The sequence below is a fragment of the Cryptomeria japonica genome, chromosome 2, assembly GCF_030272615.1.
Source record: "Cryptomeria japonica chromosome 2, Sugi_1.0, whole genome shotgun sequence".
Classification (NCBI taxonomy): Eukaryota; Viridiplantae; Streptophyta; class Pinopsida; order Cupressales; family Cupressaceae; genus Cryptomeria; species Cryptomeria japonica.
Window position 1 is genome coordinate 469,599,049 of NC_081406.1, and position 26,893 is coordinate 469,625,941.

The following is a 26,893-nucleotide window of genomic DNA, read 5'->3' on the forward strand; positions in this document are numbered from 1 at the left end:
TATACATACATATGCATATGTGTATACATACATACATACATATATGCACACACATATGTATACATGTATACATATACATATATATCTATACATATATATGTATATATGCATACATTACATATATATGTATATATATACCTCTCAACAATCACTTCTTGTGGATGGGAAATCTGACTCTATGTTGTCCTGCTTCAAAAATTCAAATAATTGTGGCACGGTTAGGTATAAAAGGAAGCCTACCCCCCTCATTTTGTAACCTCTTGTTACATAGAACCTCTCTCAAGATCTCAATTATACCCTAGAAAATTCAAGCCTAAGTGAGCAAGCAATCAAGCATTCATTAAGCAACGGTTACCAAATCTAGCTATTGTAGTCACTTAACTAATTCTACAACTCAGTTTCATTGTCGAGGTACCTTATTTTTCTTTTTGCTCGGTAATAATGTATATTTTATTAATATCCAAAAAAGAGTTTGCATAACATGTCCAAACAAGTATTTGAAACCACGAAAAGGGCTAAACTGCCAACCCGACATAAAGTATCAAAACCTACCAAAATTGCCCCTACAAGGCTACCCTACAAACCTTCCCAATTACATCAAAAAATTGGCTAAACCAAGTCTAAAAAGATGCCAATCCAAAAAAGACAAGTCACCACCAAAAAATGGAAAGCACCCACTTACTGGACTTTCCGCAGGCGTTTACTCCTCGCCAGTCTAGCATCTTTGTTCTCTGTCGCCTTCGTCGGTCTAGGACACAACACCTGCCTTTGAGCACCCTCGGCCTCTACCTTGGCCTATGCAATGATTTCATCTAGCTCTTTGATTTCTGCAATCATTTTCAATGCATCCCAGCCCCTTCTAGCCTCTTGCTTGCGGTGGAATTTACACATTCCCCTTGCCCACCGAAGAAAGGGGTATAAACCTGCATTACCACCATTGCCACCGACCTCTAATCTCTCTTGAGCATCAAACCCCACACCCGGCTCAGCCCACTCAAGGAAGGAGTCCATCCCTACCAGGAAATCGTCATGGACGATTGTCTGCATAACCTTCCTAACTGTTGTCGTGGATTCTCCCAGCTCCAAACCCCAAGCCATGATAAGGGAGAACACATCCATCTTTGATTTGTGTCTGAATTTGAGTAAACTGAAAGCACCCCTTACCACAATTGCTGCGCTCTGAGCCAACAACTCGTCCGAAAATTTAAACATCCTTTGCAGCTGCCTCATGGTAATCTCCCCATAGAAAGAGTAAACTTGTCTCCTGCTTCGAAGGGTGAAATTAGCTTCCATACTCGCCAGACTCCCCGCTTCACCACCTCTCAAAACAATGTCTAAAAAATTCCACAGAGCTTTGCTAAAACTACGACTATCGTCTCAATGAAGCCTCGAGAGAACGAGGAAATAAATTAATGCAAATTCATAAATCTTTAAAATCATCAATAAGAAATATCCTCGCCAACCTCAAACGCCGCCCTTAGCTCACATTCCTCTGACAGCCGTACATAACTGTTATTAGAATAATATCTTTCTCTTTGTGTTATTAATGGTCATTTAAGTTGTTTCTAATTTCGCCTCTAGTTAACGATTGTTTCTTTTAGAAACATCGTCTTTGTAACTCTATTTAAAGGAGCTTTGTCTCCTTGATTAATTGAACAACATCGATTTTTTGAAATCCATATGCTTTTGCATCTGTATTATGGTATCAGAGCCAAGTTATTTTCGAAAATAATTTTTCAGTTTTTTTTGAAAAATTTATTTGTTTATTCGAAATTGCTACTTTGGCAGTTCGTTTTGGCTACAACTACTAGGGTTTTCTCTCTATTTTCTGCTCTCTCCTGCGACCTGTCTCTCCTGCATTTCGCACAACCACGCGACGCGTTTTTTTCCCACTTGCAGGTTTTTTTCTGCCATTTTTGGACGAAAATCTGCATTTTCGGCTAGGGTTTTGACCCTTCAGATTCAGTCGAAATTTTTTTCTGAGCACAGATTCGTGGTGGGTTTTTCGAGATCTCAACTGGGTCGTCGTCAGAATTTTGTGGGTGCCTCGATTTTCGTGCCTCGATTTTCGAGCCAGCAGATCTAGATTTCGACAGCAGATTCCTTCTGGGTTTTTCGCCAGGATTTCTGGGTTGTCTTCGGATTTTTTTGGGTCAGCCGGAATTTTTTTCTTAAATTCGTGCTAGTCGTACTTCATTTTTTGAAGTCTGTACCTGCATCTGCCTCTGTTTTTGCATTGGGATTCGAATTTTTTGAATTTCGTGCCAGCACCTCTTCTCAGTTTTTCGTTTTCCGTGCATTGGGAAACGTGCAAGATGGCGTCATTGACCAACTTAATGTTGGAAGGCAGTCAAGTTTTGTGCACTTAGCATCTTCTTAGTACCTCGTTTTTCGTGCCTCAAAAAGCGTAAAGATGGCTTATGGGCATCGATGTTTGTTTTGGTTTTTAATATTTTTTTACCTGAAAAAAATTCTGATGGGTTTTAATATTTTTTTCCCTCGAAAAAAGTCTCTGGGTTTTTAAATATTTTTTGTCCCTGTAAAAAAAAATCATGGGAGGGTTTATGATTTTTTCTTCAAAAATTGTACTTTGCTGTAGTCTGTTTTTCGTCGCACTTGGAGTTATTGTGCGAACATCTACACTAGTCTCTTATTTGCAGTCTATTTTCGGGCATCGTGTTCATCTGCAATAGTTTGGAGGGTTTGCCGATTTTTTCCTCAAAATCATGACAACTGTTCTTGGTGTGTCTCTGGTTACAGGGAGGGACAGTTCTCCAACATCAGGTTGGACGGTTGGTGTTGTTTTGGGTATCTCCAGAAGTTCTGCAGTTTCTAGGAGGGTTGGTGGCAGACTCATCTCAAGTGGCAGAGTTAGTGGCAGGCTCTTGTCTTCTGTTGCAGCGTGTTCTGAGAAGAAGGGGGCAACCTTCTCTGTTGTTTCTCTTGGTAGTTAGAACAATGACCATTAAGGGAGGGTATTAGAATAATATCTTTCTCTTTGTGTTATTAATGGTCATTTAAGTTGTTTCTAATTTCGCCTCTAGTTAACGATTGTTTCTTTTAGAAACATCGTCTTTGTAACTCTATTTAAAGGAGCTTTGTCTCCTTGATTAATTGAACAACATCGATTTTTTGAAATCCATATTCTTTTGCATCTGTATTAACTGTCTGCTATGACATTAATGTTCACTACCTGCTTCCTCCTCAAAACAAACATTCCGAAAATCTTTCAATCTAAAATCTCCAACTGCATTAAATGTGAGAGCCCATTTGGAAAGGATGTCCACCTCAACATTACCAGTGCGTTTAACATGGCTTAATTGGAAATCGTCAAAATACTTTAGCTCTTCAATGATGTTGTGTATCCAACCTTGCAGGTGTCATGCCTCAATTCCCTTCTTCATTAATGCCATAATAATAATTAGAGAATCTCCCTCTAAATGCACTTTTCTAGCACCTAACTGCTTACACATCCTAACGGCTAACAACGCCGCTGTCACTTCAGCCAAATTATTTGAACCTTCAACCAACCTCTGAGCACCTAGATCCAAAATTTCACCCTTCTAATCCCTCACAATAACCCCTGTCTCTGAAGGTCCTGGGTTGCCTTTAGAGGCACCGTCAAAATTCGCTTTCCACCATCCCTCCAAAGGTCTCTCTCATTCAACAATCAAATTATCTTGGTTGGTTTGAACCCAACTAAGCCCCTTAATATATATATGATTTTATTGGGTTTCAAAAAATGTGAAGCAATTCTATTTTTTAAAAACTTATTTTCAGATTTGGGGATGCAATTTATTGTAGTGTCAGAAAATAGCGTAATAAAAGATGATGTGGCAGGAAAAAAAACTTGAAGGGTGTGCATACCATGCTACAATAAAAATAGTGCGAGACTGAAAACACATTGTGCTGTCCAATGTTGGATTGGGTAGGACAAAGTATATGTATATGGAATTAACCCTTGAATTGAATTGAAATGTAATGGAAATGCTGAAGTAAAAGCTTATTTTTTGAGGATAAGGCTAGATCTGACTTTGAAATGCTTGAATTGGAACTTGATACCTTGATGAATCTTGCATTGAAGTCTTCATGCGAAGGTTGATTATGTCATGTAGGATGTCTTCATAATGTCTTGAATCTTGATCATGGATGCCATCATGAATACTTGAAATCTGAACTTTGACCTCTCCTTCACTGCCTTGATGATGCTTAATCGCTTGCTCACTCGAATTTTGAAAAGTGCAATTGAGAGTGTGATAGTGGTTGATAGAGACATCCCAAAATGAGGGGGTTAGGCTTGTTTTTATAACAAACGTCACAAAATATGTTTCAAATTTCGGGGCAAGCCGACACTGGGAATGTTTTCTTGGAGAATATTTTTACGGGCTTATCTAGGCTCATTTTATTATGCATTTCACGGGGATGAGTATATGAATGTGGGAATTAAAGTTTTAGATAGATTAGATCAAAATCACTACTAAAAATGGAGAAAATGCTGCTCACCAATCAGTAGATAGGAGATGACACTACAACATGCTATAAAGCTATGCTTCTCACCAATCAGTAGATAGGAGATGACACTGCAACATGCTATAAGGCTTTGTTATAGTCATACCCATACACGTAGAACCAACCCAACATTGATATACTCATCTCTTGACTGCTGCAACTCTCAAATAATTGGAAAGTGCATTAGAACAGCTAGGTAACACCAATCAATTTTCACCCACACATTGCCAAGCTCATAACCAACACGTTCACACTGGAAGAACCACTTCTCTACATAGTTAAACTGACCCAAACACTGAAATAATTCTGAATTGTCAAACTGATATTATACTCCGTCATTATCAGGTCTGAAATAAACCTGGTACAGTAAGAACCACAAGGTATGGTCCCCTCCGATCACCTCACAACCTCCAAAGTCCAACTACAAGGTGCTTGGACTGTCATTTACCCTGCATGGTGCCTCCAAATTAGGTGATAGGGATTTCCAAACAGGGCATTTCACTTCCTAACTCCCACACCCTCTTTTCCTGGTGGTACGGCTTCACTGTGATGAGGTACAGCTCATAGAAAAATTTGATTTCTGTGCACAAAATGGTACAGCCTGCAAAGACTGAGATTAATAACCAAAAATAGCAGAATTGATGGTATAACCAGGAGGATGGTATAGCCTGCTGGTATGGTACTGCCTATCCTCGAATCCTTCAAACACTTCATCAAAATTTCTTCACAAACAACACCAAAATATTAAACAAATCAACATACATAGAAATCTCCATTTTTGCAACAAACTGGGAAAACTTCATTTGCAGGTGCAACTGTGATTCCTCAATGAAACCACTAAGACCAGCTAGAGGGGGTTTTGTCCCCAAAAACATTATTTTCAATAGGGTTTTCATCTTCAAGAAAATTAGAGATGAACACAAGTTCTCTTAAAATGGTGTAATGTGTCTAACCTCAACAATGAGTTTTCAACCTTTTTTTATAACATTTGGAAGAAATAAAATAATAAACATTTTATGGGAGTGAAGACCCCCTTGTGCCTAGGCATCGCCTTGAAGGCACAACTTAAAACCTTTGTTTTTAGTAAAAGGTAACTTAGAACACTTTTAAAAAAATAATTATACATTATTTGCCTATTTAATATCTCCCCCTTAAGACAACTTAAGTTATAATTAATTAATAATTTAATTATTCACCCAAGTTGAGGAAAGCATCATGTACCACCATGATTTGGTTGTGTGACTGTTAAGTTAGACAGTTGGGACAGTTGGAATTCCATGAGAGTGGCTATATCTATTTGTTTGTATGGATGGAATGGATTGATGTGTCATTTCCTGATGATGTGGTAATGCTGTGAGGCTTGTTTGGAGGTAGCATGTTGTTATCTATAGATTGAGTTACTCTATGAAAGAGACTAATATATTGGATACTCTATTTCCTAAATAATACAATTGTAACTCTCCTTTTGTTGGTGGTTTTTTTTTTCCAAAAGGGTGATGCAGGAGCATCCCTGGTTCTTGGCAATCTTGCATCACCCAAAAAAATGTTTCCTTTCAGTTTCTTTGTTCTTTGTTCTTTTCAGCAGTTTTGTTTCTGAGAGTTATCGGATTCCTTGGCGTTGATCATTTCTCTTGCAGAGCTGGATTTGAACTCCATTCTTGTTCATCTTTCTTGTTTTGATCCGCGTTTCATTTGGATCTCTTTCCAGCAAGTTATCGCTTCCGGATTGGATGGCAATTTTTTGTTTCCCCGGATGTTTGAGCTTAATGGCTAGTTGGTGTTCCCAGATCTTGCTGAGCGATTCCTTGATTTGTGGAGCTGACCTATCATGTGTGGGATGATCTTTGATGCTTGGCCGACCTTCTTGTTGGTCCGCACTTCGTGGTGATTCTTTTCCGGAGGATTTTCATCTCATCTTTGGGCCGACCTGTCTACACGTTTCATTTTCCTACCTTTGGGGAATGTGAACTTTCCTAGCCGACCCGGATGTTCCCGAATGCTATATAATGATGTATTTGATTTTAGGATCGCAAGTAGATTTCAATATTTAAGGATTAGAATAGTAGGTCGTAATTGGAATCCAATGTTTTCTTCTGGATTGATGCATATGGATGTATTTCTGTAATAAGGCAGTTACCTGCATGTAAGCCAAATGTTACCAGCAGTTGCGTTTGAATCAATGAATTGATCCTTGCCCGATCTGGCATTCTCTCCCTCTCCTATGTTGTTTTGTGTTGTTTTGATCTTGCTGTACGGACCGAACTTCCCCTTTGGGGATCCTCTTACCTGTGACTGCACCAGTTGGTATCGGAGCAAAGGTTCATCCTATTGAATTTTGTTGTAGGGTGGCAGATTGAGGATCCAACCTGCAGCTGCAGAGGACTTGCTCCTATGGCGCGAAGAGGTGGAAACTGGAGAGATGCTGATTTGGCAGTGATGGACATGTTGAGGTAGATTGTGGCTTGTTTGGATGTTGTTGAGACCACACAGAGAAGGGGTCGACATATTGAGGTTGTAAGTGATGAAGAAGAAGAACACAATGATGAACCGGAAAATGGAGGTCATTCGGAGTTGGCGCAAGATGATGAAAGGGTGATTAGAGCTTTGACAAATGTGAACAGTAAACCGCACTTTAACCCACTAGAGTATAGTGGTAAGTTGGATTCGGATGAGTTGATAGATTGGATTACCGAGATGGAGAAATACTTTGATTTCAAAGGTATTGGTGGAGAAGAAGGTGAAATTTGCTTGCACAAAGTTGAAGGGACATGCTTCCTTGTGGTGGGAACATTTGCAGACTAATAGATAGAGGAAAGGAAAGGACAAAATTAAATCTTGGGATTGGATGTTGAGTAAGTTGAAGGTGAAGTTTTTGCTGGCGGATTATCAAGTCAATTTGTTCTGGAGGTTGCAGAATCTGAAGCAGAAAGAATCTAGTGTGAAGGAGTACACTGAGGAGTTCTACAAGTTGAACATCAGATTTGAACATGTTGAAAATGAAGTTGAGCAGATTGCGAAGTATGTTAATGGTTTAAGAATGTCTATACAAGATGAGATTAGTATGGTGAAATTGTAGAGTGTGGAAGAAGCTTATTAGTATGCCCTAAAAGTTGAAGAAAGATTGAATAAGAGGCATGAGCAGAGACAAAGAGGAAGAGGCGGAAGATTTCAGAGAGGTAGATCCTTTACCGGAAGTGGCAGATCTTTTTCAGAACAGAATAAAGGAAAGGCAGAAGATAAGAGTGATGAAAATTCAAACTGGAGAAATGAAGGAAATTACTACCAGAATGGTGGACAAGGTGGTTACCAGAATTAGGGTTTTAAGAGAGATGATAACAGAAAGTTTATTGGAACTTGTTTCAAGTGTGGTGGAGGATACCGAGCTTTTGAATGTAGACAAGGAAATAAGAGGATTGAGAATGGTGGAAGAACCGCTTTTGTAGAAGAACCTACTAGATCGTTGAACAAACTGGAGGATGGCGAAGCTTTGATGATAAGAAGAGCCCTATAGCAGAATGAGACAGATAAGGAACCGTTGCAGAGGAAGAATTTGTTCTGGACAAGACGTAATGTGGAAGGTAAGTGTTGTAAGGTTATTATTGATAGTGGTAGTTCAGATAATTTGGTCTTGGAGGAGATGGTGAATAAGTTGAAGTTGCAGAGGTTGAAACATCCTAAACCCTACCGGATAGCATGGATTCGGGATGTTCATAAGGTCTTGGTAAGTGAGCAATGTTTGGTTAAGTTGAAAATAGGAGAATACTATGATTCTGTGTGATATTATGCCTATGGATGTTTGCCATGTTTTGTTGGGAAGGCCTTGGCAATATGATAGACAGGCAATATCTATACTATTGTTGCAAATGGGAAGAAGCAAACTTTGTTGCCTTTGGAGGAACCCCTGAGAAGTGAGATATACATGAGTGTCAGAATCTGTTTGGTCGATGGGAGAAAGTTTCTAGATGGGTTGAAGAGTGAAAATGTGTGTTATTCGTTGATACCTAAGGAAACTGATTTGAAACCGGAAGAGATAAAAGAATTGCTGACGGAGTATGAAGACATCATTTCAGATTATGTACCTAATGGGTTACCCCTTGTGTGAAGCATAAGTCATTGCATGGATTTGATTCCCGGAGCTAGCCTACCTAATAAGGCAACACACCGGATGACACTGATAGAGAATGAAGAGTTGACTAGGCAAGTGCAGGAGTTGATGAGGAAAGGTCTGATCAGAGAAAGTCTGAGCTCTTGTGCAGTACCTGTTATGTTGGCACCGAAGAAGAATGGAGAATGGAGGATGTGTACTGATTCAAGAGCAATAAACTGGATTACAGTGAAGTACAAGTTTCCTTTGCTGAGGATGGATGACATAATGGACTGTTTGAGTGGAGCTAACTATTTCACAAAGATTGATTTGAAGAGTGGATATCATCAGATTAGAATTAGAGAAGGTGATGAATGGAAGACAACATTTAAGACAAATGAAGGATTGTATGAGTGGTTGGTAATGCCCTTTGGATTGACTAATGCACCGAGTACTTTTATGAGATTGATGAATGAGGTATTGAAGAAATTCTTGGGTAAGTTTGTGATTGTATATTTGGATGACATTTTGATTTTTAGTAAGACAAAAGAGGAACATTTGTTGCATGAGACAAGTTTTGCAGAGATTGAGAGAAGAGAAGTTGCTGATTAATATGAAAAAGTGTAGTTTCATGAAGGAGGAGCTTGTATACTTGGGTTTTGTGCTATCTGCGGATGGATTGAAGATGGACCCTGAGAAAGTGAAAGCAATTGTTGAATGGCTTACACCAGAGAGTATTGGAGAGGTAAGATCATTTCATGGACTGGCTAGTTTCTACTAGAAGTTCATAAAAAAATTCAGTGCAATTTGTAGCCCTATGACTGAGACAATGAGGGGAGACCGAAAGGATTTTAAGTGGACAACTAGAGCAAACCGGAGTTTTGAATTGTTGAAACAAAAGGTGACTGAGCAACCTGTGTTAGCCTTACCGGATTTCAGTAAAGTCTTTCAGGTGGATTGTGATACTAGTGTAAGTGCAATTGGAGTTGTGTTGACCCAGGAAGGAAGACCTATAGCATATTGCAGTGGGAAGTTGAATGATGCAAGAAGAAGATATTCAGTGTATGATCAAGAGTTCTATGCCATAATTCAAGCCTTGAAGAAGTGGAGACACTACTTGTTGCCTAAGGAGTTTTTGTTGTACACGGATCATCATGCTTTATAGTATTTGAGCAGTTAGAGTAAGTTGAATCAAAGACATATGAGATGGGTTGAGTTTATGCAGAGATACACTTTTGTTCTGAAATACCGAAGTGGGAAGTCAAATAAGGTCGTTGATGCCTTGAGTAGAAGAAGAAATTTGATAACAGAGATGAGAGTTGCAGTATTGGGATTTGATGAATTGAAGACCCTATATGTGGAAGACCCTGATTTTGCAGAACCTTGGAGAGCTTGTGTTGAACCTGTTGTTGCTGATCGGAGTAAGTGGTTGGCTATTTCATTCAAGATGAGATGTTGTTTAGGGGAAATCAATTGTGTATACCTCAGAGTTCTATGAGAGACAATTTGATCAAGAAGAAACATAGTAGAGAATTGGCAGGACATTTTGGGATTGATAAGATAGTGGCTTTGGTGAGTGAGAATTACTTTTGGCCTCAGATTCATAAGGATGTCAGGAAATTTGTTCAGAGTTGCAGAATTTGTCAAGTTGCAAAAGGAAGTAGTCAGAATACCGGATTATATAAGCCTCTGACAGTACCAGAGAGACCTTGGGAAGATATAAGCATGGATTTCATATTGGGATTACCGAAGTCTCAAAGAGGGAATGATTCTATATTTGTGGTGGTGGATAGATTTTCAAAGATGGCACATTTTATACCTTGTAAGAAGACAACAAATGTAGTTCATGTAGCAGATTTATTTTTCAAAGAAGCGAGATTGCATGGGTTACCAAAGAGCATTGTTTCAGACAGAGATACTAAGTTTGTTGGTTACTTTTGGCGGAAACTTTGGAAGAAGATGAAGACAAATTTGAAGTTTAGTTCTACGTTTCACCCACATACAGATGGACAAACCGAGGTTGTGAACGAGAGTTTGGGGAATTTGTTGAGATGTTTGACTGGAGATAAACCCGGAAGTTGGGATTTGATATTGGCACAGGCAGAGTTTGCATATAATAATTCAGTAAACCGGAGTACAGGGAAGACACCATTTGAGATATTTACTAGAGTGAATCCTAAGGGAGTTTTAGAATTGAAAGATACCAGTCATGAAGCTAAGAGGAGTACAGAAGAAGAAACATTTGTAGATCATATGGAGGCACTACATACAGAGGTAAAGCAGCATTTGGAAGATATGAACCAAAAATATAAGGAGAAGGCAGATGAGAAAAGAAGACATAAGGAATTTGAAGTTGGAGATGAAGTGATGGTATATCTAAGAAAGGGGAGATTTCTTGTTGGAACCTATAATAAGTTGAGGATGAAGAAATTTGGGCCATGTAAGATCTTGAGGAAATTTGATTCAAGTAATGCATATGAAGTGGAGCTATCAGACACCCTGGACATATCACCTATTTTAAATATTGCAGATCTTTATCAGTAACATGAGGCAAAACTTAGTGACAGTGAACTGGAATTGGAGCAGCTTCCTGAGAAGAAACCAGATGAGATTGAAGAAGTTTTGGATAGCAGAGTTAATAAGAGCACGCGCAACCTGCAATACAGAGAGTATCTTGTGAAGTGGAAAGGCAGACCAGTTGAGGATTCTTCTTGGATTTCCCAGGCTGAGGTAGACCATCTTGGTTTTCCTCAAGCCCCTGCAAAGTGAGGGACTCACTTTTCATTAACCTCGGATGTTTGATGCAGGAGCATCCTTGGTTCTTGGCAATCTTGCATCACCCCAAAAAATGTTTCCTTTTAGTTTCTTTGTTCTTTGTTCTTTTCAGCAGTTTTGTTTCTGAGAGTTACCGGATTCCTTGGCGTTGATCATTTCTCTTGCAGAGCTGGATTTGAACTCCATTCTTGTTCATCTTTCTTGTTCAAGGATCCACGTTTCATTTGGATCTATTTCCGGCAAGTTATCACTTCTAGATTGGATGGCAATTTTCTGTTTCCTCGAATGTTTAAGCTTAACGGCTAGTTGGTGTTCCCAAATCTTGCAGAGCGATTCCTTGATTTGTGGAGCTGACCTATCACGTGTGGGATGATCTTCGATGTCTAGCCAACCCTCTTGTTGGTTTGCGCTTTGTGGTGATTCTTTTCTGGAGGATTTTCATCTCATCTTTGGGCCGACCTATCTACACGTTTCATTTTCCTACCTTTGGGGAATGTGAACTTACTTGGCCGACCCGAATGTTCCCGGGTGCTATATAATGATGTATTTGATCTTAGGATCGCAAGTAGATTTCAGTATTCAAGGATTAGAACAGTAGATCGTAATTGGAATTCGATGTTTGCTTCTGGATTGATGCATATGGATGTGTTTTTGTAATAAGACAGTTGCCTACATGTAAGCCGGATGTTACCAATAGTTGCATTTGAATCAATGAACTGATCCTCGCCTGATCTGGCATTCTCTCCCTCTCTTGTGTTGTTTTGTGTTGTTTTGATCTTGTTGCACGGACCGAACTTACCCTTTGGGGATCCTCTTACCCGTGACTGCACCAAAGGGTTTCTGACATAAATCTCATTTGTCATGTATATTTGTGGTTTGTGTATTGTTTAATGTTCTCCCCTATGTTGCTAAACGAACTGGTATAAAATTTGGAACTATATTTGCATCACATAATCTTAAGGTGTTCCAATATCTAAGCCTAATGGTCGACTGTAATAAGGATTGAGTTCCCAACATTTTGCCACATGGGTTTTTGTTTCTTCATACACCTTATTATTAGTTAAAGAGAATTGCACATGCTATGGAGGCGGTGTTTGATTCTGATAGTTCTATGCAGCCATCCTTATTGGTCTCTCTTAGCTATTTCTTCGATTGTACCTTGTCAAGACTCTCCCTCTTCCTCTCACAAAACCACATCCTCAAATTGCCATTCATCACTAAATAAAAATTCTCTCATCTTTGTTGAACAAACTTGCATGGGGCAACACTAATTTTATGTAATTGGAATTCCGTTCTTCTCCTTTTTGACCTTATTGAGTCTTCTATAATCACTGAACCTGGGTCTATTTCCTCATCTAAACCATGGTCATTGTGCCTACCAATCCTCTTTGACAAGATTCTTCTTGTCTTACCTCACCCTTTCCAAGAATCTTTGCCAACATCTATTCCTTGTTTGGCAAGGGTTGCTCCTCTCATCACTTATTTGCATGCCTATGTAAACCTTCTCATCTTCTCTGCTCATTCTATCCATTTCTCACCAGTGGGTGTTCCCTCTTCCATTCCTAGTTTGGCAATATACTTTCCTTGTTTTCTTTGATTGACCTTGCCCTTACTTTCATGATACCTCATAACATACATTATTACCCCACCATCACAATTTGTTTCATTCCTTGATCAACCATCAATTTTACTTTCATGATACCTCATAACATAAATTATTACCTCACTGCCACAATTTGTTCTATTCCTTGATCAACCATCAATTTTTTTTGTCAAGAATGGAATCTTTGTGATTAACTGTTCCCTCCTGTCTCTAAGGAATCTCACCTTTGCCTCCTCTGAATAAAAATGTATGGACTCCACATACTAGTCTTGTGTAGGTGCAGAATAGTAGTGGCAAAACCTGTCCATCAAGCGCTGAAACAATTCTTCTATTGAGATAAATTTTTCAATGCCTCTTCAAGTGAAGTTTTTATAATCTGTTGCAGCTGAAACTGCATCCTAGAGCAATATAACAATGAGTGTTTGGAAGCTTCCTCTTTGAGAAAAATCCAACAGACTAGCTGATTATGCCAATGATTTTGCAATCCTTTATTTGCCGTGTAGGTTGCATTTGGGAGCCCAGTTTATTGATCCTTCGTGAACATGATAAAAAGCATATAGATGAACAAAACCAAACTCTTGAATCATGACTCGTCAAAAAGATAAGAATCTAGCTTGACATTTGACTTGATACAATTATTTTTTTATGCATACAACAAATTTCAGAACAGTTGTTTTGTCTATCTCCAGTGGTGGTGCTCCACGTTTGTTATTTTGACCATTCATGTTGGGTAACTTTGTCAACCACCTTTACAATACTGTCTAGTGAAATATTCCTATACCTTATTTTTGAAAACTATCCAGAGAAATAGTCTTGTATTTAGGTTTCTACCATGTGGGTTGATATTGTAACTGCTTACTGGACATTATGTAGTGGAATACTCCTATAGTGCCCGGGATTCTTGTCATAGTAGAATTTATTTCTTCCTTCCAACAGGCAAGGTTCTTTGCTGACCACTGAAGGACTATTCTAATTTAATAAATATGTACTTTTAAACTCCGCTTTGTATCAATATATTTAACAATTTCCAAAATAACAAAAAATTTCATAGAAGCTTGATCAAAATCCATTGCAAAATATCCATGATCAGCAAGGAAATAGGAGATCGTCAGAAATAGGCCTTGTGGTTTGTTGGTTGGAATATTTTGTTGGTTTCTGCACAATTCAACTTTCGTGTCCTAATCATAGAGATCATTAGAAAATTTCATTTCATTTTGATGATTCTGCATCAGCATCTTTTAAATTCTATTTTTAAAATGCAGGAAAACTTACAGAACCCTGAGGTTCTTTCTCAACCTGAGACCTCAAATGTGAGAAGTCCAGTAAGAATACCTTCCATCCTTCTAGGAAAGAAAAATGAATTATAAAAAGACTATTGATGACATTAGATTTCTTGTGCAATTCTTGAATCCTTGTGTATATTTGAATCAGGGTCATCGCAAAGCAAGCTTTGATAGAAGAGTAGAGGTATGGTTCTTAGACCCCTTTTTCTAACTCTTCATTAAAATCTCAGAGGTATGAAAGTCTGCAAACAAGTAATTTCGGACCATAATCTGCAAACGAGGAATTACTAACTATAAACTGCTCACTTGAGTCTTGACTTTTTGGTAGATGAGAAGACGAGCATATATTGAAATGAATATTTTCAAGCAAAGGTGGGCTGGGGCGGTTGAGGAAGACAAGTGTTGGATTGATCCATATGGAGATTACAAGTTCAAATCAGCTGGGAAGGCAGATGATCAAACCAATTGATCCAGTGTTCAATCTTTTAAGATTGGATCATGTAAAAATGTGCTTATAATTCTTTTATAATAAGGCAGGCATGTAACAATATCTTTTTATTGTTTTAGAATAATCTTCCTCTGGAATTTTATCCACGTGTAAAGTACCTACCTCTTAATTCTTTAATAAGAAATTTATGATTGCAATTTTCAATTAATCAACAAAATGAATCAATCAAGCTCATTTTGATAAACTTTTTATGATGTTTCAAAATAATTCTTGTAAATCTGCAAATCATAATACTTTTTTATTGGCACACATTCACTACAATTTTGTGCGTATCTTGTTATTTTATCCAAACAATGTTTAACACTGATCATTGATATTACTTCCATGAAGTGAGTTGCAGTGGCTATTGGTCGTACAACATTGCATGTGTAGGTTATTATAACTATCATGATATAATAGCTCTCAAATTTCATCGGTGGCAGTTCAAGAAGATTTTGAGCACTTTTTCTTAGGACTTTATAGGTGCATTTGAACGAGAATATATATATCTGCTCTTTTCTTTCGCAGCTCCTTTGTGGAATTCTATTCTTTCATTGTAAAATTAACTTTATAATATATATATATACATATAGATATACTCAATCCACAAAGGAGCTACCAAAGAAAAGAGCAGGCAAGGAACAGTCCCAAGGGCAAAGAAACAACAATTGACGAAACAACACTATAACCTTCCTTTTAACAAGTTATGAAAATGCACAATTACAAAACTACAAAATTTGCAGCAGCAGTCACCCAAACTGTTATCCTGCTAGAATCCAATAAGTCATCCTGAGACAACCACTGAAGTAAAAGCTTGCTATACAAATCAAATTCTGAATTTGAATAGGATCTGGAGATGTTTAGATTCTAACTTTAGAACATTGAATATTGTTTTCGTGCAGCTATAAAATTTGAAATTTAATCTCTTCCAACTGCTTAATATACTTCGCATAACATAGAGAAACAAATTGCAAAAGGATGTTAGAATAAAAATTTAGCATTTCTTACTGAACACATGATTAAAAATACTAGGGAAATGGCCATAGATAACTTAACATTTTTTTGGCTCCTATATAATCCGAAAAAATATGTTTTTTAAGTTTTCATTCATTGACAATAAGGGCATTTAGATGGCCGAATCTTTAAATATTTCAATCAATCTCCCATAAAGAACTTGCAGTGCAGGAATTTTCCAGCTAAAATTTGAGCATTTATTTGAGCTTTAGACCTCCAAATTTGAATACTCGAGTTCTTACACTTCCTTTCTTGAAATCTACAACTCCATTTTATATTAAATATTGGATTTAGAGACATTCAAAAGGAGTTTAAAGGGAAGCAAAAAGCTTGGTATTTATCAAGCCACAACCATTCTTTGAAGAAATTTCATTGTACACTCAGCTTCATAAGTTAATCAACATGAAGCAATGATTTAACAAAAATCATAAACTTCTTCAACCTCTTATTTATATTAAATAAGCTTTGAGAGCTTTGCCAGTTAGCTCAATCAAGGGTATTAAAATCTTAAATACCACCAACTGCCACACCTCTTTTTTGAAAAGGAAACAAGCATGTTTTGGGAAAGAGACAACTAGAGGTTGATTGTGATATTGAACAAGCTTGTTCTATCAAATAGAAGAAATGACAAAACGGAAAACATGTTACAAAGAATCTTTCCAATTTAAGAATTTGCATTTGTTGCAAAGCCTTCTAGATGGATTGTAAATCTTGAATTGTGCTTTTATATGAAAGAAAGGGGCAAGTGAGATTTTATCCAAGCACTTAACACTTTGCATAGAGGCGAACCTCATAATGTATTGATAAAATATAGAAATATACAATAAGAGCCAAAGAAGACCATTAAGGTTAAACCACAACCAGATAGCAGCATGGCCAAGACTACAAATAAGAGTATGTAGTTTACCAACCATATTTACTATAATCATGTACATAAACGGTATCATATATGAACATGGCAAAATCCACATCAAGCTGACCATAAAGATCATATTCAACCAAACAGATGAAAACCTGTAGATCTGTATCATCAAAGAGAAGCCAAACAGAAAAAAGCCCAGTATACAAGGATTCTTATCTACAAAATCAATCAGATAAACAATTCCTGAAGCTCTTTTTCTTTAGAAAGAAAAACCAAACAGTTAAAATCCCAGTATATTCTTCCACCACAATCGAATAGCCAAAAGGAGCAAAACCAGCTGAAGTGTAACCAGCTTAACCAGAGTCTTCATCTCACCCAGAATGGTACCAAATATGTGAAGAAATCTTGTCTAAATAAACTAAGACGAAGGCTGAAGGGACTCAACTGAAAAGGATCCTCATGTTATCAATAGAAAAGCGCTCCACAATATAATCAGCAATGCACCATGTCTAGCAACCACGAGCTCTTACTGCACTCAGAATTAGTAAACATATACCAACAGAAGAAGAATACACATTTGAGGAGAGATATACAGCAACTTATCATGTAGATACTTCAAATCCATGTAATTTGCATTCCTTTAGAACTTGGTGGCAGAGATCTAATAAAAAGAATAACTTTAGCACCATCACAAGGGTAGTAATCGAACTAAGCAAAGTGGTATATATTATAACAGCTCCAAAATCTGTTTCTGGCATCTGCAATAGGCTGCACAAGCAATGGAGACAATTTCTTTTCAGGAAAGAGAAAATATTCAAGTTTAAGCACCTCTGTAGTGGATTTGCAGATTCCCAAGGTAGATTAACATCTTTTCTGACGATGCAGTTTGCAAAACTGTGCACCTTTCATGAAGAATAGTATGAAACAGATTATAAGGGGTTGCACATGTACTACAAGATGAACCTGATTCATTAATAACACATCATCTTCCACATCCAGCAAGGACCAAGGAAACTGAAGCGATTAGAATATGAACAGGCTCTGTAACTATCTGTTCTTGTAAACAAAACGTAGTTACATTTTATCATCTTCTCCTTGATTCTTGAGAAGATTGAGAAATAGGTGCAAAGGCAAGGAAATCCCAATTTGAAGCAATTCTTCTGAAGATTTGACCCATGGTAATAAGACAGCTTGGTCTCTGATTCCAGCAGTATACTCTATGTATTATAACTTGTTCAAGATGAATATAAGAGTTTTTGCTTAACTGTCTGTTCTTGTAAACAAAATGTAATTATATTTGACCCTCTTCTCCTTGATTCTTGAGAAGATTGAGAAATAGGTGCAAAGGCAAGCAAATACCATTTATGCAAAACATTCTCAATTTTAAGCAATTCTTCTGAAGATTTGACCCATGGGACAGCTTGGTCTCCCATTCCAGCAGTATACTCTATGTATCATAACTTATGCCCTTGGCTTGCTCAAACAAATTTTAATTGGACTTCAAATTGACAAGTCACATTCAAACAAGAGGCTGAATTATATCAAATTATCAATAAATTGGTCCACTGTAATTCAAGTCTTCAATAAAGAAAGTTGATGTCTTTGAAGGATAATCTGAAATTCATGCAAATTTAACTCCTTGTAAGGTGAACTGCAATCAATTGCCCAATTTGCCAGGAGATCAGCTTCAAAGTTTACTTCTCTATAGCAATGCATGATCTCAAAGACTATAAATCTTTCCAATAATTGCTTAACCTGTTCAAGATGATATTTATGGAGCCACCCGAGTCATCCATTTTGGCTAGAATATTGATTATGACTACTGAGTCCCCCTCCATTTATATATGACTGATTCCTTTAGTCAGAGCCAACTGTAGACCCAATTTGAGAGCTGTGATTTCTGCAATATTATCAGTCCCTTCCTGAAGGACGCTACAAGCTGAGCACAAGACCTCCCTCTTATCATTCCTCAAAACCATCCCAGCACCTAAGGCACTTGGTTTCCCCTTGAGACTCCATCAAAATTTAGTTTAACAAAGTTAGGAGGAGGGGGTTTCCAATACAAGTGAGTTTATTATTCTAAATATTTGTCTTTGGGAAAGCACCATTAACAAGAGGAGATGATAGCATACCACAATTTTTTAGTATGAAGTTAACCAAGATGTAACAACCTACATGAGGGGATATATGTTGAAATCAACTATATTCAGAATCCACCTTTGGAATGTGGTATTTGATAATTTTTTTCAATATTCCTTGTGTGTCCTGTTAATGAGGTTTCTTTTTAAATAATTTCTCATCAAAGTCTTGAAACATCGATTTAATTTCTTCTAAATTCATACGAACATGCCCAAAATCATCTTGGGTATCTTAATGTTTAGCATATGTATTATCCTCCTTTATCCAATGTAGTTTAGCCCTAATTTTGGCTCCTTTAACCTTGTACATATCAAGTTTATGAACTTAAGTGTAGGTCCCCATGCGGTTGCTTAGCTTATTTTGGTTAGCGGTTGTTGCTCAACTTTTTGAGGAGCAATTTGTGGAGTTGGTGATCCCACGGATAGTTAAATTAACCCCCCTTATTTTCAAAGCTTATTTTCAATTTTTAAGCAACAATTTCTCCACTTAAATAAAGAATCATTCCTATTTATTCTTTTCCCTGAATTAAAATTTTACATGGGAACACTCCAATTGCTTAAATTTAAATAGAAATTGTATATAAGTAGTCGCATGGGGACATGGGATAAGCTTTAATGGAAGGTATAGAAGTTTGAATGCTAACGATTTTCAGGTTAGAATTAAGAATTTTTCTATTGTGTTCAAGCTTCCCTTGGATTTTTCTTTACATTTTGGTTGAGAAGCCAATGTTTTACCAAAAGATTGTAAGAATTCAACACATTGATAAATATCACATTGCCAACATTCCCTATATGAATCCCCTTCAATTGGCTTGGGAATATAGTTTCAAATGCCAACCAATGCAACAACACAAGAGGGATTTTTAAGTTGTGAAGTATTAAGCTTGAAAGGTAAAAGATAATCCACTCCATTAGTCTCCATTATTGATATGGAACATAATATAGGAAAGTGATATGAGAGTGAAGTAGAATAATCCACTTCCACACAGTTCTTGGAGGAATCTTAAATTAATTGTAGGTTAGGAGACATGTAAAATCTATCTAACCTACTAAGTTTCCTATCATCCTTGAATCTACAATTCATCCAAGTATACCACTTTTGATAATTACAAGAACTTTTTTTATGAAGGATCTATAACCCACAATACTATGAATATACAACCATTTATCAAATTTCTCACTGCTCAACTATTGATGACTAGATCAACTACAATCTTTATAATGTTTTGTCATATTATAATTGTTGAACATTCAAAATATTGAGAGGGGAGGGCTGAATCGGTTGTAGATGTCCAAAATTAATTAAATTAAATATTTTATTTAATTAATTTTATCCTTTCTACATAATTAATTTATTTAATTATGTTAATCCTTATTCTTCTCAGCTTTAATTAAATTAAATTTAATTAATCCTATCACTATAGTCAACATAATTGATTTATTTAATAAAACAGTTATTCCCTATTCTTCTAAAGTTATCTAATTATTTATTTCTTCTAAAAACCCCCAGAGTTAATTAATCTAAATTAATTAGCTAAATCAAGTGATTCCTACAAATCACTTTTCTAAACTCTCATTAACCTAATTAATTCTTCTAAAATACTTAATAATCATGCTTAATATTATTCTTCTATTTTTTAATTCCCCCACTCATTCTCTCTCCTTGTCAAATCCTTTTACAAATCCCACTTGTCTCTTAATCCTTCATTATCTCACCTAATCATACTTCTTAATCGTTTGCTAGTGGCTAATCCCCATGATTATCCACCAAATCAACTCATAGCCATTTATGGCTAAAATCCACTTGTCCCCTCCTCACCCTCCACCTTAAATGCACCCAATTGGGTCATTTCAAGGATTTCAAAATCTCACATTGCTCCATGACTTTCACCTTCCCAAGGAATTTTAAATTCTTTTTCTTGTCTCATCCCCCTATGCATCTCATTAGTTGGGAATTTTTAATTCCCCCTCCATCCACCAAGGAATTTGTAATTCCTTTTTGTCTTCCCCATGTACTTGGAGATCTCTTCCCCATGTACATCGTTGAGTGTGGAGACAAGAAATGCCTTTATGGAAAATCTCTTGGTCTCCACACTTATCAACTCATGTCCTCTCAATCCATGTGCTCCCCTTTCCTTCAAGCTCCACCCTTGATTCATCTTCAATCTCAACCGTCCATTCATCCTCCCTCAACTCTATAAATTGGGGTCTCCTCCACTTTATTTTCCATCTCCAATCCAAGTAATCTTATGTTGTTAGTTTGAGCTTAGAAATCATCCAAAACATCACCGTTATAGTCAAATTTGCATCCATAATCGCTTAGCCATTTCATCCATTATTTGAGAAGCCATCCATTTCCCATATACACTAGTGTTGTGCAACATTGGAGAGCAACCCACACCCAATCTTGGAGCCAATCCAACCAAGTGGAACATTTGGGCACATTCCACTTCATCAAGGGCTCAATTCGAGGAACAAGCAGTGAAGGTTTGTGAAGGTATAATGGTATTTTATCTTTTTTTGATGGATTTGAATGTTTAATGGATTAAACTAACCATTAACCCTCACCTTGATTTTCCCTTGCTTCATTTTGGTACGCTAGATGGGACCCACGTCCCCTTTTCTAACCCTTTTTGTGAGTTTTAGTGTTCTTAGCTCACAGGTTGTCGCATCAGTGTGTCCACCCGCACTTCAGCGTGTCTGCCCTGCTGCTTCAGCGCGACTGACGCAAATCATCGCCTTCGTTCTAAGATTTCAAAATTTTAATTGTCATTTTGCAAGTTCTATAGATTAGCGCATGCGCCATAGTGTCTTTTGACACTCATTTCTAGAGCTAGATTTTTAATTTTTGGCTCTCTAACAACTAAAAAAATCACAAAAAACATTTTAAAATACTTAAAAAGGACTCAAAAACAATAGTAGAATAGGCATTTTAATTCTATTTTTGTCGATTTAAGCAATTGGTTAGATTTTTTGGGCTTATATGCAGATCAATGCTTGCATGGGTGAATCAATGCCCGTGTTGAACCTGAAAGACCGTCAATTTTTAAATTTTTAGATTTCAAAATTCAGCTATTTATTAGTGTCATGTTTCTGTCCTTCGACGCCCGTGTTCTAACTTCAGCACGTCCGCTCAGGTATAAGTTATTCAAAATTTTGAAAAAAATTTAAAATTTCAGTTTTTCCTAACATTCTCTGTTCTAGGGTTGCAGACTTAATTCAGTGCCTGTGCAAGTGCTACACCACGTCCGTTTATGGATCAGCGCCTACACTATATCCTTCGGAGTTTTGGTTACTTATCAATCTTTCAGTTTTGCAGGTACTTTTTTTGTTTGTCCAAGGTCAAAATCAAACTACTAATCTTGTTTTCTTGCAGCATGCAGGCCAAAGAATCATTTTTTCCACTAGTTTAGTCTCATTTTGTGCCTTTTAGATAGAAAATTTTATTTACGTGGGACTAAAATAAACCATTGTCTTTTGTTTCTTGTGCACTTGCACACTTTATGTTGAGTGGACCCACTATTGTACTCTAGTATCCTCTCCCCTCTCCTTCGTGGATCTTGGGTGTAAGAGAACGAGTGATCAACGACACTCTTTTTTTTTTAGTAGTTGAGCAGTATTCTTGATTGGGGATTTCATCACCCCAAAGGGTATCTCGAATTGGGACACGTCAGGGATATTGACTCTCCCGACGCGATCTTGAGCGGGTTTTTCGAGCCGCTATATAAATAAGTTGGTCGAGTGGCTAGAGTGCTGAGTGAATTTGACGTATGTGGGGGCCTTCCCCACACCAATGAGCTTAGTTAAAGCCTTAAGTGGCTTGCTTTGAAAATCTATCATCGGATTGGTGATCCCTCAAAAATTACACTAGACACCAGTTTTAGTAGCCAAAATCCTACATTTGATAGTGCAGGGGATGCAGATCATACCCCAAAGTTACTCCTCATGTATACGCTCAGGATGAGACATAAATTCCCCATATAATAGATCCTTGGATCTTTGAGGCAAGAGAATCTGGTATGCCCGAGAAGTGAGTGTTGTGGAGTGGAGCCAATGCTACCAGAATCTCTATTTGTCCCCCCTGAGTGAGGTATTGCTTATGCGAGGGGCCTATCAAGTGGTTTCTACTTTCCAGCCTAAGTTGTGTTGTCTTCAAGTGTCTTCATTTGTGCTATACCCATAAAATCAATTTGGGCTAATCTAGGCCCCACATCACTTGCACACTCAATCATTGAGTGTTACACTTGGCCAATGTGTTTTCTATGTTTGATGTTTTCTTGCCAAGAGTAGATTGACAAACAACCTTTCCACTTTTCACATTTGAAAAACATTCCAAAGTCCAAACCTAGTTCACCTCACTTTCTACCTCATGTTCCATAAGCCTAAGTTGTACAAACATCCCAAGAAGTCTATCCATCGTCAAGTCAAGAAGAAGAAACTCACCCAAGCCCAACTCATTAGATGTCGAAAGTTTTGGTACATCAACCACTTGCTCAAACATAAGACCTTCTTGCACCGATATCACGATTATACTCATGGTCATAGCAATGAGTTTGATGCTAGTGATGAACTAAGAGTTTGTGCCCTACACCAAAGATCATGCTTGTCTTTCAGTACCAGCTATTGTCAAAATCAGGGTGGTCGCATCCCTTCATACAATTTGCCATCCGAGCCTATCACTTATTGAGTCATTATCATCCTAAGAATAATCTAATCATCACCTTCTTCTAGTCATCCACCTTTTCTAAGGACTTAGTGCATCAATCAATGCAACAATCAAACCTTAATCAAATCAATCAATCATCCAATCCCTCAATCAATCATCCAAATCAATCAACCTCACTCTAATGTTTTGTAGCTTGTGAAGTTTTATTTAGACCTCATCTTTAATCAATTAATCATTTGGCTTTTGTCCTTGGGAAAGAATCTTCCCCAAGTACCTTTGCCTCATCTTTTCGGTTAAGACCCCCAATCCTACGTCTTATTTCTGCTTAGGATCATTAGTCAATCCTTAGTAGAAAGAGATTTTGATCATTGTTCTAAGGTCTAAATTTCACTCAACTTGGTTGTCACCTTTTTTGTGGTTTTCATAATCAACATCCCCCACCTAAAATCCTCATCCAAGGACTAAGGTGCAAGATTAATCAAACTTTGTCCTAATATAAGGACCCAATCAATCATTCAATCCAATTTCTTCAAAATCCAAAATTTTTGCCAAGTCCTTTCATCAAGCTCATTCTTCTAATCAATCTTCCCTAAAGATTATTCTTGTATGGTCACAACTCGATCTCAAAAGAAGACAATGGCCGAACAATAATATGGCATGCCGAACATTAGTGTCCTATATCAAGATCCTACACAAGGGAAAAATTTACAACTCGACATTCAAGATCCACAATCAAAAGTGGACCCTAACATGATTGATCAAGACGACCTCCCATGAAGTGCGAACATTCATAGAGGATTCATACAATCAGGAAATGATGGAAAAATTCATCCGACATAATCCTAGTGGTCTCCTAAAGATCCTCATTGAAAATGTTGCTTGCCTTCCCCCTGACATTCTTGATCAACAACCATAGGGAGAATTTGCTCCTACTCACATTGTTGCTCCTATTATTCATCCTCAATCTATAGCACCCACGGTATCCATCCTCGTGGTTTCCATCCAACCTTCTTCTTCATTTTTGGCATCTATACCATTATCCATCCCGATCATGTCTATTCTCCAACATGCTTCTATGTCATCCTCTTCTACTCACCCACATGTCTATGTCCCCCAATCTTCTATTCCCCTCAACAATACCCCCAATTTCATCAATACTTTTCTTTCTCACACTACCACAATCTGTGGGTCACGACCAATCATCACCTCTCAAGTCCCCATCGCATCAGTCATCACATCTCATATTCCCGTTTCTTCGTCCTACCAATATATTAGCGGTGGTGGTATGTCATCCTCGAGTCACCAGATACCCAAGGCAAACACGGTCCATCATGTTCAAGACCCACAACATGATATAATCAAAGAAATTCAGGACATGAAGAACATCATAAAAAACATGAAGGAAGGGACTAAAAAAAGAAAACCTTATTCATTTGAGGAATTTTGTCCTTGTCCTTATGATTCGTCAATACCAGTCGCACCTTACTCGCTAGAGTTTGAGACACCTAAAGTATGAGGGTTAGGGGGACCCCTGAGACCATGTCCATGAGTTTTGCATCTTATGTCAAGAGGTCTCCTATCGTGATTTGTACTTTTGAAATTTTTTCCCTAGGAGATGCACTTGCGTGGTTCTCGTCCTTGCCTTGAGGTTTTATTGCCTCCTTTCCGGACTTGGCAGAAAAGTTCATGGCCCACTATGATTACAATATTGTTAATGATGTTTCCATGATGGACCTTTGTAACACAAAACAAAGCCTTGGAGAAACCTTTGCCAATTTCTTGCAAAGATGGTGACACCTTATCAAGAAATTCCAGTGGGATATGCCAGAGGAGCACCAAATTGAATTATTTCAAAAAAATATGGTACCCGAACCATCAAAACCTTTGACAACTCAGTGTATAAAATCTTTCTAAAAATCGACTAAAAAAGGCTTAGCCCTTGAACGTGTCTTGTTAGAGGATGTCACTCTAAAGCATTATCAGAAATCAAATCAGAATACTTCCTCTTATCACAATGATAAACAAAAATTTTGGTCTAAAAACAAGAACGTAGTCAACGATGGTGTCATTGACACAAAGCGAGTCCAAACCGTGGCCGCTCCTCCAAAATCACCACCACTAACAATCAATTCAACAATCCTCAAAATAATCAAAGTCAATCTCAAAGGCCCCCCGACAATGTCTCAATCTAGAGGCGACCACCCCAATCTAACAATCAGGCTTTAAGGGAGTATACTCCCCTTGCTGAGCCCATTGAGGTTATGTTTCCAAAGCTTGTCTAGGCTGGTGCGGTTGTCTTTCTGACAACTCGCTCATTTGACCCTAACCAACCCAAACCTAGGTGATATAATGAGAATGAGTACTGTGACTATCATCGCATCAATGGGCATGATACATGAAAGTGTATGAAATAGAATAACTACATCCAAGATCTCATTGATAAAGGTGATATTGAGGTAGCAACAACAAAACTTGGTAATAATAATGATAAACTCAAAATGTACCAGTAACCCTTCCCGAAGCATGACAAAGGCAAGGTCTCATCATCTAATGTTGTGAACTATGATTATACTAATCATATAATTGGCCTTGACTCCTTGGTGGGTCATATAGAGCCTGCAGATAACCACGCCAATATCCTCAGTATCTAGAGAGCTAACCCTCCCCATTCCCAAAATAGACCTAGGGTCACTATTCAAGGTGGTCCTCCTCCCTCACAACCGACAAACATGCCTAACCCTGCTAAAATAGTCATTCAAGGCCTCGCACCTTCCACGTCCCATTCTCAGAATGACTATAATGTAACCACTCACCATGGAAGAGTAACTATCCAAGGATATCCTCGTCCACCAAATCCTCCCTCCATGTCATCCACCGATCGGTATGACCTCCTTGATCATCTTGGGAAGACTTCTGCACATATTTCCTTCCTGGATCTCCTCAAGACCTCCCTCGTTCACAAGGAGATTTTGGAACAATCCCTCCTTGAATCACGTGTCCCTGACAATATCAATGCTACCCAGTTCCAAGCCCTCATTGAAAACCTCGTTGCCCAACACCACCTTGTTTTCACCTCCAATGATGCTCCCTTTGACTATGATCATAATAAACCATTGCATATTGAAGCTCTTATCCAAAAACACAAGGTTAAACACATCTTGATAGATGGTGGATTTGAACTCAATATTCATACATACAAGTTAATAAAGCAATTGGGACTTTATGAGAACTTAGTTGATCCATCAGAAAAAATCACAATAAAAGCATATGATGATGCAAAAAGGGTTTCCAAAGGTATGATCACTTTACCTCTTCAAGTGGGCCCTATTACAGTTGAAACCCCTTGCCAAGTCTTAGATCTTGACCTCCCTTATAATATTCTCCTCAGTCGTCCATGGATTCATTCCCTTCAAGCCGTTCCCTCCACCTATCACCAATGCCTTAAATTTTCCTTCAATGGTAGAGAGATCAC

At 37.7% G+C, this 26,893-nt stretch overlaps 1 protein-coding gene across 5 annotated transcripts in view; it reads left to right on the forward strand.

Moving 5' to 3' along the window:
* Positions 1–14,919, forward strand: part of LOC131051852 (uncharacterized) — a 57,060-nt gene extending 42,141 nt beyond the window's left edge. For 4 of the 5 annotated variants that reach the window (XM_057986612.2, XM_057986660.2, XM_057986543.2 and 1 more), the window contains exons 14-16: positions 14,234–14,293; positions 14,403–14,438; positions 14,583–14,919. In XM_057986612.2, the coding sequence (XP_057842595.1) occupies positions 14,234–14,293; positions 14,403–14,438; positions 14,583–14,723 (237 nt within the window). In that variant the 3' untranslated portion in view covers positions 14,724–14,919. Of the gene's footprint in view, positions 1–2,760; positions 2,998–14,233; positions 14,294–14,402; positions 14,439–14,582 lie in introns of those variants that run through there. The other variant, XM_057986730.2, reaches the window with a different exon arrangement.
* Positions 14,920–26,893: the final 11,974 nt, after the last annotated feature.